This window comes from Nymphalis io, chromosome 22 (assembly GCF_905147045.1).
Source record: "Nymphalis io chromosome 22, ilAglIoxx1.1, whole genome shotgun sequence".
Taxonomy (NCBI): domain Eukaryota; kingdom Metazoa; phylum Arthropoda; class Insecta; order Lepidoptera; family Nymphalidae; genus Nymphalis; species Nymphalis io.
Window position 1 is genome coordinate 3,657,952 of NC_065909.1, and position 15,223 is coordinate 3,673,174.

The 15,223-nt window shown below is 40.4% G+C and overlaps 1 protein-coding gene and 1 long non-coding RNA gene across 3 annotated transcripts in view; both read right to left on the reverse strand.

Annotated features, from left to right (window-relative positions):
- Positions 1-108: 108 nt before the first annotated feature.
- LOC126777392 (uncharacterized) overlaps positions 109-15,223 on the reverse strand; it is a 172,593-nt gene continuing 157,478 nt past the window's right edge. Inside the window, exon 2 of the long non-coding RNA XR_007670036.1 lies at positions 109-1,410. This is a non-coding gene — a long non-coding RNA (uncharacterized LOC126777392). The remainder of the gene's footprint in view (positions 1,411-15,223) is intronic.
- LOC126777358 (malonate--CoA ligase ACSF3, mitochondrial) lies at positions 2,862-15,080 on the reverse strand. 2 transcript variants are annotated; one of them, XM_050500388.1, is made up of 10 exons: positions 14,996-15,080; positions 14,800-14,876; positions 14,308-14,445; positions 13,200-13,292; positions 11,910-12,170; positions 7,323-7,500; positions 6,783-7,032; positions 6,366-6,560; positions 5,694-5,839; positions 2,862-3,682 (listed from the first exon to the last, which is right to left on the reverse strand). In XM_050500388.1, the coding sequence occupies exons 4-10, from the start codon at positions 13,261-13,263 to the stop codon at positions 3,235-3,237; spliced, it is 1,542 nt and encodes a 513-aa protein (XP_050356345.1). In that variant the 5' UTR covers positions 13,264-13,292; positions 14,308-14,445; positions 14,800-14,876; positions 14,996-15,080; the 3' UTR covers positions 2,862-3,234. The 2 variants fall into 2 exon arrangements, with proteins under 2 accessions (XP_050356345.1, XP_050356344.1); XM_050500387.1 differs by having other exon boundaries at positions 14,800-15,080.

Consider the following 15,223-nt stretch of genomic DNA (forward strand, 5'->3'; position numbering starts at 1 on the left):
CACGCTACTTTAGTTATAATTAAGAAAATATTTTACTGATTTTTAAGCAATTGTTTTTTTATACAACAAAATGTTTAATGTTATGTAAAAAAAAATAAAACAATTAAATTAATGAAAATACGCATTTTATTTAATAAAACGATCAACAATATATTTTAACAAAGTAAGGCGAGTCAGTCGATAAAATATGATAATAAAAGTATAGAACGCCACGTACCAACGTCCAACAAGCGTGTAAAAACGCGGTAGTTGACGAAGGTCATACGAGCTGAACGTATCCTTGAATGCTGTGATTGATGTCCAGCGATTAGACTAGATGCTATACTAACTAGATATAAAGAGAATATATGACATAGAGTTGTTACAACCTCCAATCCTCGAAATATATTTATAATAAATACTAAGATCTCGAAATAGTCATAGTACACAGTAAGTCTAAGTCAGATAATATGTTTTTTTTTTTTAAGTTATTATAGTATTATAATAATACCATATTGAAGTATATACATTATTTATATTTGCATTATTAATTATTTATACAACACTACAAGATATACAATTTATAATAGACATTGAAATATTTTCACAGATATATATTATCTGTGTTATATCTATATTATTAAATAGGTATTAGTATATAATATTATTTTATAAATGCGCTTCGCAGTTTCATCCGCTTTAAATTTAGACTATTAACGTGACAAACGCAAGTGTCAAAATTTTTTTCATAAGGTAACCCCATAAATATTACAAATACTACGATAAATATCTTTATTATATAGAGTACATTAATTCCCGGCAACACGTAATTCAATCGACACATATATAACATATATATAAGTGTATAAGTCATATATATGACATATATATCGATATATATATATAAGTGGAAGTTGTACAACTCCATGTTATATATTCGCGTAATATAAATAAATTATCCGATACATATTCACAGTGATATATAATACATTGAATCTTATACGTGACATGCTTGATAGTTTTACAAAAGTTATGCTTTATTTGTACTTGATATAAGAAAGTAGAGCATATATACAGTCGGTTTTTAAAGCGCTCATTATTGATGTGACAAAAATCATTACCGTTTAATCAATGTTTTTTTACATTGTTTTATAGTAAATTTGATTATATTTAATTAAATATAATCTATTTCGCTATTATGTAATACAGTAAGAAGCACTATATAATAATAACATCCTGGGACATTATTCACCCGCGGCCATCTGAAACTAAGCAGAGCTTGTGCTATGGAAGCCAGACAACTGATAAACTACATATTCTACTTTTCTTTTGTAAATACGTACTTATATAGATGATTACACCCAGACTCAGGACAAACAGACATGTTCATGCACACAAATGTCTGTCCTGGGTGGGAATCGAACCCACAACCTTCGGCGTGAAAGGCAAGTATCTACCAACCACGCCAATCGGCCCGCCAATTTTCTATCTGATAACAAATTTTGAACCAACTGTATATTATGTACAATATTTCGTATACTAGATTGTATTGTCAGCAATCTTGTGCATCATAATATGCTCAGCAGTCACCTCTTCAAGAATAATATTATCTTTAATATCCAAACACACGGGCATATCTTGTAAAAATATTTTGTTCAAACACACTCTTAACTTTATATTTGGTAAGGTAGAATCTTAGAATTCTAGATAAGATAGATTAAACAAGCAATTAAGACGGTGAAAAAAAATTAAAAAACCTGACTGCCCTGCCAAAAGCTTATAGCCAGTGTCACTCGTGATGATGCAAGGATTCTAATGATACCATACATATGAATCTGTTCAGGAATTTATAAGTTATAATGGAATTAAAGAAACACACATACATATATAAACACAATACATATTGTATGGCAGTCAATTAAAAAATTAAATTAAAAATAAAGTACACTGAATTTTAACCACATTGAAATAATTATAAATTTAGATGTAGAATTAAATAATATAATAATTTTAAATAAACAACAAAGCAACACATATAATATATAAAACAAATTATTATCTAAATATAACATTTGAAATATGCAAAATAAATGCCTTTATTAAATTACATTTCGACAATTGTATAGATTATATATATATATTGAAAATATATATATTACAATAACCGCTTCCGAGAGTCAGAGTTCCGCCCTGTAGCTAGAAGTCATAAGGAGCTTGGAGCGCATTCTATCACCCTGCTATATAGCTCTTTGGACACATGTGACAGAATATCTTCAAACACATGCATTCCCACGATAATTTCCTTCATCCAGTACAATATTATAGTATATAATATCATTAACACAAATTATAACTATTTTACTGGTGGTAGAGCTTTGTGCAAGCTCGTCTGGGTAGGTACCACCCACTCATCAGATATTCTACCGCAAAACAGCAGTACTTGATATTGTTGTGTTCCGGTTTGAAGGGTGAGTGAGCCAGTGTAATTACAGGCACAAGGGACATAAAATCTTAGTTCCCAAGGTTGGTGGCGCATTGGATATGTAAGCGATGATTGACATTCCTTACAATGCCAATGTCTAAGAGCGTTGGTGACCACTTACCATCAGGTGGCCCATATGCTAGTCCGCCTTCCTATTCTATAAAAAAAAAATAACAAATCTTAGATTTTTGTTATTTGGGCCCACGGCCGTTAGGATAGAATTCATTCAGACTTGGCTTATGTAGATATTAGAAATTATCACTATAACCCTATCTTGGAGTTAATCAAATATTGGATTATTGACATTTGATTATATATATATATATATATATATATATATATATATATATATATATATATATATATATATATATATATATATATTAACATATTTTGTCTTATTAGGTCGTATATCATAATAAATAACGCACTAAAAATATGATTTTAGCGTTAGGTTGATATAAAAAAGTATGTAAAGCCTATGATGTGATATAATATAAGTGCATTAAGGTTAAGGTAAAGTATAATGAGACGGCTTTTTTTTATTGTACTTATCTCGCTCGCACGTAAATCTAATTGGCTTAGATCTTTAATGTATTTTGAAGGTTTGACGTAAAACTTGAAAAGTACTTATTATCAATTAGTACACTTGATCATCGATTAATTTTAACAAAGCGTTGTGCTCACGATCTTAAACGTAAATAATGGCAATGTCGACAAAATATTGTCACAAATCTTTGGGTCAGTTTGTAGGTAAAAGTTAACCTTGAGAATTAAGCTTTCTTAAGAACCAATTTATCACCGAATTGTTTCTTAATAAGTTTCTTATCCAGCTTCCCCATCGCGTTCCGCGGCATGACGTCCACGACCAGCATCGTCTTCGGCAGCTGATACGGAGCCAACTTCTTCCCGGCTTCGTCATTCAGCTCTCTGAGCGTCAACTTGGTGTTCTCCTTCAAAACCACGACTGACGCTACGATTTCCCCATAGCTATCGTCCTCGATGCCCAGCACGGCAGCATCTTGTATGCTGGGATGTTCCAGCAGAGCCGACTCCACTTGGAGAGCACTGACCTTGTAGCCGCCAGATTTGATGATGTCGACGGAGGTCCGGCCGAGGATTTTGAACTTGCCGTCGCTGAAGGAAGCCGTGTCGCCGGTGCGGAACCAGCCGTCCGGTGTGAAGTCAGGCGAGTTTAGGTTCGGTGCTCGGTTCCAGTATCTGACCAGAGAATACAGAAATATTATTTTATTCAATTATTTATTTATTTATTCAATAAAAGCGGGCTAGGTCGTAATGACATGACATGAACGGCGTAGGATTTAATGATACGGCAAAAAACATTGGGTAACTGTTATGGCGACCTTACATCTAGCATTGAATTAGTTGGTTTATTCAATCAATCAATCAATCAACAGCCAATCGTTGTCCACTGCTGAACATAGGCCTCTCCCAAGGTGCGCCAAAGCTCCCTGTCCTCCGCCTTCCGCATCCAGTTGGTGCCCGCCACCTTCTTAAGGTCGTCATTCCACCTGGCTGGAGGGCGCCCTACGCTGCGCTTGACGATTCGCGGTCTCCACTCTAGGACTCGTCTGCTCCAACGGCCATCGGTCCTACGACATACGTGACCAGCCCACTGCCACTTCAGCCTGCTAATTTTGCAAGCTATGTCGGTGACTCCGGTTCTTTTCCGGATAATCTCATTTCTGATCTTATCCTTCAAAGATACTCCGAGCATAGCTCGCTCCATAGCACGCTGAGCGACTTTGAATTTGTGGACTAGTCCCGCAGTTAGTGTCCACGTTTCGGCACCGTATGTCATGGCAGGTAAGACGCATTGGTTGAAGACTTTCGTCTTCAAACATTGCGGTATAGACGACTTGAGGACTTGACGAAGGTTGCCAAATGCTGCCCATCCCAAGCGAATTCTTCGATCGGCTTCCTTCTCGAAGTTGTTCCTACCGACTTGTATTATCTGTCCTAGGTAGGTATATTCACTAATAACTTCGAGAGGTTTCCCCTCGACGTATGTCGGTCCCGGCACGACATGCCTATTGAACATGATCTTGGTCTTGTTCAAGTTTATACCGAGACCGACACACCGGGAAGACTCGCCTAGGCTACGCAGCATTTCGGTGAGTTGTTCCAGCAGCAGCGTCCCCTCTCCCATAAACATCTTACCCCCCTACTGCGCTCGCCAACACGCCTGCCCAGCGCGGCGAGTATGGGCAAACCCCTCTCTTAATGGCAGATTTATTGCTACCATACAATTTGTTGGGACATTAACAGTTCTAATTAAAAACTAGCATAGTCATCCTAGCATGTCTGGGTAGGTGCCACCCACTGATCACATGCTCTTTCACTAAACAGTAATACTTAGTATTGTTGTGTTCTCGATTGCAGGGTGAGTCAGCCATTATACAGACTCAAAGGAACATATGGTGACATTGACGATGTGTCCCTGGTTAACCATTACAGTGCTATTATCTATGGACGGTGGTGACCACTTGCCTAAACAGTGCTATTATCTATGGACGGTGGTGACCACTTGCCTAAACAGTGCTATTATCTATAGACGGTGGTGACCACTTACCTAATACCTATTTTAAATAAAAATACATATTATATACATTACTTTATACCTTATGCGTATCACACAGAAAAAACAATACAAAACATGGATACAACCGAAATAAAAGTAGCATACAACTTTGCCGACCTTATCGCTACATAGCGATCTCTTCCAGGCAACCAACTATGCAAGGAATAACTCATAAGATATGAGGCAGGTGGCGTCGCCATAAATCTAACTAATAAATAAATGTCAATATAGATAAAAAATACACATATAACAATAAATAAATTATTTTATTTATTGATATGTGTATGAAAAGCCGAGATGGCCCAGTGGTAAGAACGCGTGAATCTTAACCGATGATCGTGGGTTCAAACCCGGGCAAGCACCACTGAATTTTCATGTGCTTAATTTGTGATTATAATTCATCTCGTGCTTTACGGTGAAGGAAAACATCGTGAGGAAACATGCATGTGTCTAATTTCACTGAAATTCTGCCACATGTGTATTCCACCAACCCGCATTGGAGCAGCGTGGTGGAATAAGCTCCAAACCTTCTCCTCAAAATGAGGAGAGGAGGCCTTTAGCCCAGCAGTGGGACATTCACAGGCTGTTTCGGTTCGATTTCGGATGTGTATTTTATACATTGATACATACCGAGTAAATACAGCGGGCCCTTTAAGCAACAGTTCCCCTTCGTACGACCCGTCATCACTCGGCTCATGTTCGGTCACTTTCGAGTTTTGCTGACCATCTTCCTCTAGATCCTTTGTGGACGTCAATCCCAATTTTTCAAGTGAAATCTAAAATGAAACGTTTAACATTTAAAACTCAATGTGGAACATGTGCCATTTTAACGTCACGAATTTGCCCCCTGCTTACATAATGTATGAAGATTAGATGACAGAACAAATAAAATTCAAGAAAATATGTTTTTATAAAATAATATGAAAGCGATGTTACTTTAGTCAACATATTATTTTATAATACATAAACGTCTGTTTATCTGCCTCTTCCCCTAAATCCCTTAACAACGAAGCTCATATAAAGTAAAAGCATTTACATGCTTTTCTACTACAGGGCAAAAAACCTAGTCGTTTCATTAAGAAGTTGTGGAGCTCATTCCTCTACACTGTTTTAATTCACATAGAGCAGAGTTCACCCAACTAATGCAGATTTCTTCACGGTGTTTTCCGTCACGAAATTAATTATAAATACAAATAAAACCCATGAATACTCTGTGTTGCCCGTATTTGAACTCGCATTCTCTGATCATATAACAATATATAACGTTGAATGAACTTTCCGAAAATAAGTTTAACCTCGTACCTGCATGTCCGGAGCGTCGGCCTCCACAGAGACCAGGGGCCGCAGGGTGCCGACGGCGGCCACTCGCGCCGCGACGGCCGGCAGCGGGAGCCCCACACACGACACCGTGCGCGCCTCTGCCGGCCGGTACGGGTTGCTGAGCGCCATTCCCACTTCAGACATGCCGTAGCGTTCGAGCAATCTTATTCCCGATATCTGAAATTATTATAAGCTTGCAATGTCGACATGGTCCCTACGTATTAACATTGTCATGGCGACCGATTGAAGTCGGTGTGTTGCAGCCCATCTAGCGTAAACACCTTTTCTATTATATATAAAAATACATACTTATGCCAACTTTCAAGGTGAGTGGCGATAAAATTACAAATGAATACATGACTAAATCTATAACAAAAAATTAAAAAGTTATCGACTGACTTCTTCCCACTTCTTGAACAAAGTCTCGGGGAGGGGAGCGGAGCCGGCGCACATGAGCCTCATCCGGGAGGACAGCGTTGTGCGCACGTATTCTGCCGTCTTGGGGTCCTGGAACATATTGTCGTAGTCGGCGAGCAGACGCGCGTACATGGCGGGCACCCCGTGGAACACGGACACCCGGTCCTCCTTGTCCGCGCCCAGCAGGCGCGACCACACCGCGTGCGACACGAACGACGGCAGCATGCGGATTCTGTAAGCCAACGAGCATTCTGGTGAAGGTCCTCCTGAGTGATTTATATTTTTTTTTGGAAGTAAAATTAAAATGGATATAAATAGTCGAGTGAAAAAGTGTTTTGTTATAAATAATGCTATATTAATATAGAGCTATCCGTTGAGCTATTAGCAAATCGCATGAAATTTTATGTTCGTTTATCTCTAGGCAATGATTATAGCATAGATTTATCTCGAGAGAGATTAAACAATTTAGAAAATGAGCAACGTATTATATGTAAATTCATAATGAGTGTGCCCCGTACGTACCTGGCCCCGGCAGCCAGACTGGCGTTGAGCGAGTTGAGCTGCCCGTGTATGTGGTGCAGCGGCAACGTGTGCAGCACGACGTCGGCGGCGCAGTACCGCCACGCCGCGTGCAGCGCCGCGATCTGCGCGCTCAGCATGCTGTGCGTCCACACCACGCCCTTCGGCTTGCTCGTTGTTCCTGGTGGTTTGGAAGTACTAATTAATAATAATAATAAAGCCGTTCATTTCCGAATTTTGGGTGCAATGATACTTTTTGTGAAGATGATTTAACTCTAGTCTTTTTTTCCGTGCAGTGACGGAGAAAGAATACATTTCACTGCCCCTCTCTTTCCCATGGGTGTCGTAAGAGGCGACTAAGGGATATCTGAGCGACCATCTGCTCATCTGGTGGTAGGATGCTAACATCCGCCTGGCTTGTTACCACCGTACGCATGGTGAAAAACTCGTGAAGTGGCTTGCAGCCGCGTTTCGAGGTCAGCCAGCGTACAGCCAGAGCCCGAGCGAGTATTGCCGCGATGGGTGTTGGTCCGGTTGGAGACGGCTGTTGAACCAATGTCGGGGGAAACTGTATTGACCTGCCGGTCAGGGAGACCCGAAGAAACGGCTGTTCCGCTGGCCGCCCGTGGCATAGTACAGGGGCCCGAGCGTGCCTAACCAGCTCGTGAGGCTGCCCCACCAGGCCACGCATAATCTCGGGGTGGACCGTCGTGCCGGTTGGTGACCGGTAGGTGGGGTCCCGGCGGCCACTTCCGGGGGGGTTCGGGGGCCCTTCCGTCCGGCGGGTCAGTGTATTTTTCCTTTTGGCAACCACTTGGGGAAACACGCCTCCACACTTTGCCCATCCCTATCGTGGCAATACATCGCTCGCTTCACGTCTCTTTTCCATTTAATTTCTCCCAAATGGCGCAACAAAAAAGAAATAACGGTCGTACAGCGGTGCTCACCCCCACCATACCCTCGCTGTTTGAGGTCGAGTTCTCTAACATCCGAGGACTCCACACTAACCTCAACGCTGTCCACCACCATCTCGAGACAGCACGGCCAGCAATGTTGTTTCTCACGGAGACACAAATACTCCGTCCTGCCGATACCAGCTACCTTAATTATCCCGGCTACACGCTTGAAGAATCCTTCAAAGCGAAAGCCGGAGTATGCTTGTTCGTCAGGACGGATGTTTGCTGTCACCGACTGCGCTGCTTGGAGGACCCCTCCTTTTCCATGTTGGTGGTACGTGTGGACCTGGTTCGTCAGAGCCGAGTCTACGTGTGCCTCTACAGATCCCACAATGGTGACTTGGAGACAAGCCGACTATTTGACCATCTTAGTCGGGTGGCAGATGCTGCGCAAGAGCAATTTCCTAACGCGGAATTGGTGTTTTTGGGGGACTTTAATGCTCACCACGAATCCTGGTTGAAATCCCTCAAAACTGACCATGCTGGAAGGACTGCTCATGCTTTTGCTCTCACACATGACTTGACCCAACTGGTTGATCAGCCCACCAGGATCCCAGACATTGATGGGCAAGCACCTTCTCTACTGGACCTTCTGCTGACTTCTCACCCGGTGGAATATCAGGTTGTGGTTCAGGCTCCTCTTGGCTCTTCGGATCACAGCCTTATTTCTACCAGAGTGCCACAGGCCAAGCTGCCGCCACTAGCGGTATGCAAACGTCGCGTTTGGCACTATAAGTCGGCGGATTGGGACGGTATGCGCGATTACTATGCGTCGTTCCCTTGGAAGGAACGTTGCTTCAGTGGGAATGACCCGACAGCTAGTGCCGCTGCTGTTGCTGGCGAGATCATGCTGGGAATGGAATACTACATTCCTAGCTCAGATCTCGTCAGTAGGAGTACGCGTAACCGTTGGTTCACTCGTGAATGTGCCGATGCTGTATCAGCTAAGCAGGCGGCATATCGCAAGTGGATCAACGGCTGCATTAGCGGGGCATCTAACATTGACTCACTGAAAGCAAACTATAATAAAAATTCCAAGTCCTGTAGAAAGGCATACACGAGAGCGGATGCACAGCGCATTGTACAGATTGGTCATGACCTTGTTTCGCATCCTAGGGGCTCCCGTAGCTTCTGGCGTCTGACCAAGTCTGTGCAAAACAATTTCTGCCAACCTTCGCTGCCACCGCTCAGAAATCCGGACGGATCGCTAGCTCACAGTCCGCAAGAGCAAGCTGATCTCCTGGCTAAACTCTTTGCCGACAATTCCGTCATGGATGATTGTAGTGCACTGCCACCTACAATACCTGCATGTGGCCATACGATGCCTGACATTAAAATCAGGCAACGTGATGTGCGTGCGGAGCTGCAATCACTTGATGTACGGAAAGCTAGCGGTCCCGATGGAATACCAGCCATAGTGCTGAAGAAGTGCGCAGCGGAGCTGTCTCCTGTGTTAACGCGCCTGTTCCAACTTTCTCTCTCTTCGGGAAGTGTGCCGGAGGCTTGGAGAAGAGCTAACGTGCAAGCGGTTCCCAAAAAAGGGGATCGGTCTGACCCGGCAAATTATCGGCCAATAGCTATCACCTCAGTACTTTGTAAGGTGATGGAACGGATTTTAAACAACCAACTGATCCATTACCTAGAAGATCACTGTCTAATTAATGATCGTCAGTACGGGTTTCGACCAAAACGGTCCACAGGTGATCTTCTAGCGTACGTAACACACCTCTGGGGTGAAGCTATCGACAAGCATGGAGAATCGTTGGCTGTCAGCCTCGATATCTCCAAGGCTTTCGACAGGGTCTGGCACAGAAGTCTTCTCTCCAAGCTACCAGCATATGGTCTGCCTGCTCAGCTATGCACCTGGATTGCCAGCTTCCTACACAAGCGTAGCCTTCGTGTTTTAGTAGATGGTTGCGCTTCACAATTCTATGTAGTGAATGCTGGGGTCCCCCAGGGATCTGTGCTATCTCCCACACTCTTTCTTTTGCATATCAATGATATGCTCTCCCTTGGGAACATACATTGCTATGCAGATGATAGTACAGTGCATGGTGGATACCACGGACGCGCAGTGGCTGGGCGGGCGGAAACTGAGGAGAGGCGGAGAATCTTGTCATTGAACTCGATAGGACGTTAGATCTCATCGCCAAATGGGGCTCTGATAATCTTGTTGAGTTTAATGCCAAGAAAACACAGGTATGCGCTCTCACGGCGAAAAAGTCAACATTTTCTCCTCTTCCCTCCCTCTGTGGTACTCCGCTGGTGATGCAAAGCAAAATCGCCATGCTGGGGATTGACGTTCGCTGCGACCTTAGTCCAAGGGATTACATCGAGGCTGTTATAAAAACAGCTTCACGGAAACTCGGAGTTCTGAACAAGGTGCGGCGCTTTTTCACGCCACAACAACTGTGCCTGCTGTACAAAACACAGGTACGGTTTTGCGTGGAATATTGCTCGCACCTTTGGGATGGCTCCGCTAAGTACCTACTTGAGGCCTTGGACCGGTTGCAGCGACGTGCCGTACGCATTATTGGCGACGTAAAGGTCACAAACACCCTTGAACCTTTACAATTGCGTCGTGAGATAGCAGCACTGAGCGCTTTCTATCGACTGTATCACGGCGAGTGCTCTGAGGAATTATTCTCTCTAATTCCTGCTTCCCCCTTCCTTCTTAAGTCCACGCGAGCTGGTTCTCGATGTCACCGCCTAACTGTGACATCAATTCCATCGCGAACAAAGAAATTTGGCAACTCCTTTCTTTGTCGCACTTCCAAAAAATGGAATTCCTTACCAGCTCACGTATTCCCCTCCTCTTACAACCCGGGTTCCTTCAAACGAGGCGTGAAGAGGCATCTTGCGGGCCGGCAAGGCGAAGGCGGCTAGTGCAGAACGTTTTTCCCGTCTGTACTGGCCGTCGTCGCGTTTGGACTCTACTACCACTTACCATCAGGTGGAGTAGAGTCATTTGCCCTCCCGGCGATATAAAAAAAAAAAAAGTCTAGTATGGTCCCAAGGTTAGGCGGATATCGTCTTCTCATCTTGTGTTTGGATGTCCATGTCTTTTAGTCCCTTTCCTTGGGAACTATAATTACTTGCCTGCTCCATTTGTTCAATTTATATAGATAACTTACTGTAAATACTAATTACATACATTTTATATATTCAATCTCATGATTGTTAAATTGTTCTGAGTACAAAAAATAATAAAAATTTGTAAAAAGTGACAGCCTGAAAATTATCCACTGCTGGGTTAAAGCGTCCTCTCCTTTTGAGAAATAAGGTTGGTGGATACACATGTGGCAAATTTTCATGAGCACATGTATAACTCTCCACGATGTTTTCCTTCGTCGCCAAACTCATGAAAAGTATGTGGTGCTTACCAAGGTGCTAAGATTTCAAGGTTAAGTTATGAATCAAGCATATATTTAAATATATAAAGTAATAGTCTTAATATTTCTGAAACAACCGGTTCTAATTAAAAAGTATAAAAGGCAATATTAATCTATAAAAACTTTTTAATTTAATGTCACTTATTAGTAGTTTTTGTGTGAAACTGGATAAAACAAACGACCAACAAAACTTAAATATCTAAGCATGTTTATCAATAAAGAAAAAACTATTTCAAACTGACCACTAGTATAAATCAGCATAGCTTCTGTACCACCATACCATTTATTGGAATGGCCGACATCACTCAACAAATCAGTCTTATTTTGAACATCCTTCTCCTGGTCCTTCGCCTGTGTCGTGATGAGTAGCGGCTTAGATAATTCTTTAGCGACTGGTTGGATAACTTTCTCAAACTGTTCAGAACAGATGATCAAGCTTGAACCGCTATCCATTATGAAGTATTTGATCATATCTGCTGGATGCAATGGTGTCAATGGGACAGCTGTAACAAAGAGTATAGTAGAGACTTTAGAGTACTATGGACTAAATACAAAATTGAATAAAAAAAAATATATATATATATGTAAAAAGGCCATCTATTTGTTGTGCTATTATAAATCATTAATTTAACCAAATGTTTCTAACTAATAATAAAGTTAAAAAATATATTAGCAACCGCCTGTAAATGTCCCACTGCTGGTCTAAGACCATTGAAGAAGAAGCGTTATTTAAAGAGAGTTTTGAAGGATATGCTTTGAATATTCCAAGCTCCATAAGTTGCTCTTATGCGAAGATGCTGCTCTCATGTGACTGTCAAAGTATACATGTAAAATTCCTCGCAATGTTTTCGTTTACTGCAGAGCACAAGATAAATTATAAGCACATGAAAATTCAGTGCTGTATGCTCGGGTTTGTAACCTCAAATATTCTACTAAACTACACATGTTGTAACCACTGGGCCTAAGCAACCAAGACTGAGATTAAAAAGTGATACATAATGGTTATATAATAATAATAATAATGTTCCAGACCGATATCGGCCACGGCGGCCAATCTCAAGAGAGATTAGCCAACTACGCAAGAGATATTATAGTGCACAAGTGTGTGCGCAAACACAGATGCACTCTCTATTGCCTAACTCTCATAATCCGATGGGACGGCAATCCGAAACGACCGGAAAGAGTTCAGGCGCAGGACCAACGGCTTTACGTGCTATCCGAGGCACGGGAGTGTACACACTTCCAACTTCCAGACTCCGGGCTGCTACTGAGAATTCTCTGACAGAAAAAACCAATAACTTTTTATTGGCCCGACCTGGGAATTGAACCCAGGACCTCCTGGTCTCCGGCCTTACATCAAGCCACTAGACCAAAGAGACAGTCAATGGTTATATATGTATTGTTACTACTAGTAACATATGTTTACACATAAATTTTATATAGTACCTTACAAACATCTAGAAAGAAAATCAAATTATATTTACTAAATTTAATGATACCGAAGTTAAGAAATCTAAATAGTTTCCATTTACCTATATTGCCCGTCATCCATATTGCCCATTGTACGACGACATGTGAGGCATCATTGCTACACATATAGCAGATTGTGCGCTCTGTTTCACCCACTGAAAATAAAGATAATATATTTCATTATCAATCATCAATTTTGGTGCACAAGTGCCTTCAATTCTTTCAATCACATTTAAAGTCAACTGCCAAGTTTACTCCGGACAGCTACAGAGGATTTCGTAAGAATTTACATACAGCTTTTTATTGGCTGAATTGATTCGAATTTGAACATACTTTTTATAGTTCAGAAGAAAATATTGTTACCTCTAGCAAATAGGATAGTAATTTAGATGTATCAACTTAGTTTAAGTTAAAGATTGTTTACTGCAAAATGAGCTCTAAAAATAACTTTTTTCATTCAATATATACATATATCCTGGGACATTAATCACACACGGCCATCTGATTCCAAATTAAGCAGAGCTTGTGTTATGGACACCAGACAACTGATATACTATATATAGTGTAATTACAGGCACAAGGGACATAAAATCTTAGTTCCCAAGGTTGGTGGCGCATTGGCTATAAGCGATGGTTGACATTTCTTAGAATGCCAATGTCTAAGAGCATTGGTGACCACTTACCATCAGGTGGCCCATATACTCGTCCGCCTTGCTATTCTATAAAAAAAAAAAAAAAAAAATACTACATATACTACTTTTCTTTTGTAAATACATACTTATTTAGATAATTACACTCAGACTCAGAACAAACAGACTTATTCATGCACACAAATGTCTGTCCTGGGTGGGAATCAAAACCCACAACCTTTGGCATGAAAGGCAAGTATCTACCACGCCAACAGGCTCGTCAAAAATATGTCATCATTGAATAATATAATATGTATTAACAGTAAATTTAATTCATTTAATTGAGCAAGTCTAATCTTAGGAAAACAAACAGTTATGACAGATACAAAAATATTTATCACATTAAAAAAACATCAAATACCAATCAAGTCTTCACAAATAATGAAATCAAAAATACATAGCAGAATAATAACAAAATTAACAAATTAAAATTAAAGATTATTTAAAATTTAATTAAGTAAGTAAACTTAGCAAGTCTTACATAATTGAGCAGCAATATCCTTGCTAAGAGAAGTAGCCGCTTGATACAATTTTGCATATGTGTAAGTTCCGACTTCATCCTGTAGTGCCACTCGAGATGGGAATAGTAAAGCCCTTCTGAATACTGGTACTACACCTCCTGTAATTAAATCATGTGATATTAGTGTAATTTTAGTTTTTTTATGATAATGTCTGTCAAAATAATTATCAGTGTATACTGAATGGAACCTAGTAGTATGCCCTGGCAGAGCTGACAATGCAATAATTAATAAAAATGTTTTCTGAAGAATACATATTATTATAAAAAGAAATTCAGTTTTTAAAAACAATATCAATTAATTATCCTGCTCTCAGTGTTACATTTTATATGTTTAAAGATTTACAGGCTTTAATATCATTTCTCAACTAACTACTTTGTGCTAACTGCTAATAGATAAAAAAAAATGTTACCTAATTTTCTGCAGCCATAAAATTTAAAACTATATAGCCATACCTGCTTCAATGTCTCTGTTAAAATTGTTTAGTAGTTCCGAGGTAGCATCCTCCTGCACAGCTGTGTTGGAAATACGTCTGTAGAATGGAAATCCAAGTGGTTTACGAAAAAGCCGGTTAATTAAACGTAATGAACGTAATGATGTTTCCATTTTTTGTGTCGTCACGAATATTTATAAAATGATAAAACTACATACGTATCACGTCCTGTCTACGCACAAGATTAAGACGATATTATTTTCAACGAAAAGTTCCAAATATTCATGCAAGAATATAAATTATGATAAGCTTATTTTTTTAAATGTCAATTTTACTTGTTTAAAAATAGCTTAATATGTTATAGGTTAAGCTTAAACCATTGAAATTTATAAGTTTTTTTAATGCATATTTTTATGTACCAATTTAAAAAAGAATAATAATAATAC

What these genes read in the sequence shown, in the direction of transcription:
- LOC126777358 (XM_050500387.1), bottom strand. Translation starts at nt 14,950, where the DNA reads ATGGAAACATCATTACGTTCATTACGTTTAATTAACCGGCTTTTTCGT. An exon ending in GGATATTGCTGCTCAATTAT is followed by an intron (nt 13,293 to 14,307) that starts GTAAGACTTGCT and finishes CTTTATTTTCAG; the next exon opens with TGGGTGAAACAGAGCGCACA. An exon ending in GGGCCCGCTGTATTTACTCG is followed by an intron (nt 3,683 to 5,693) that starts GTATGTATCAAT and finishes TTCTCTGGTCAG; the next exon opens with ATACTGGAACCGAGCACCGA.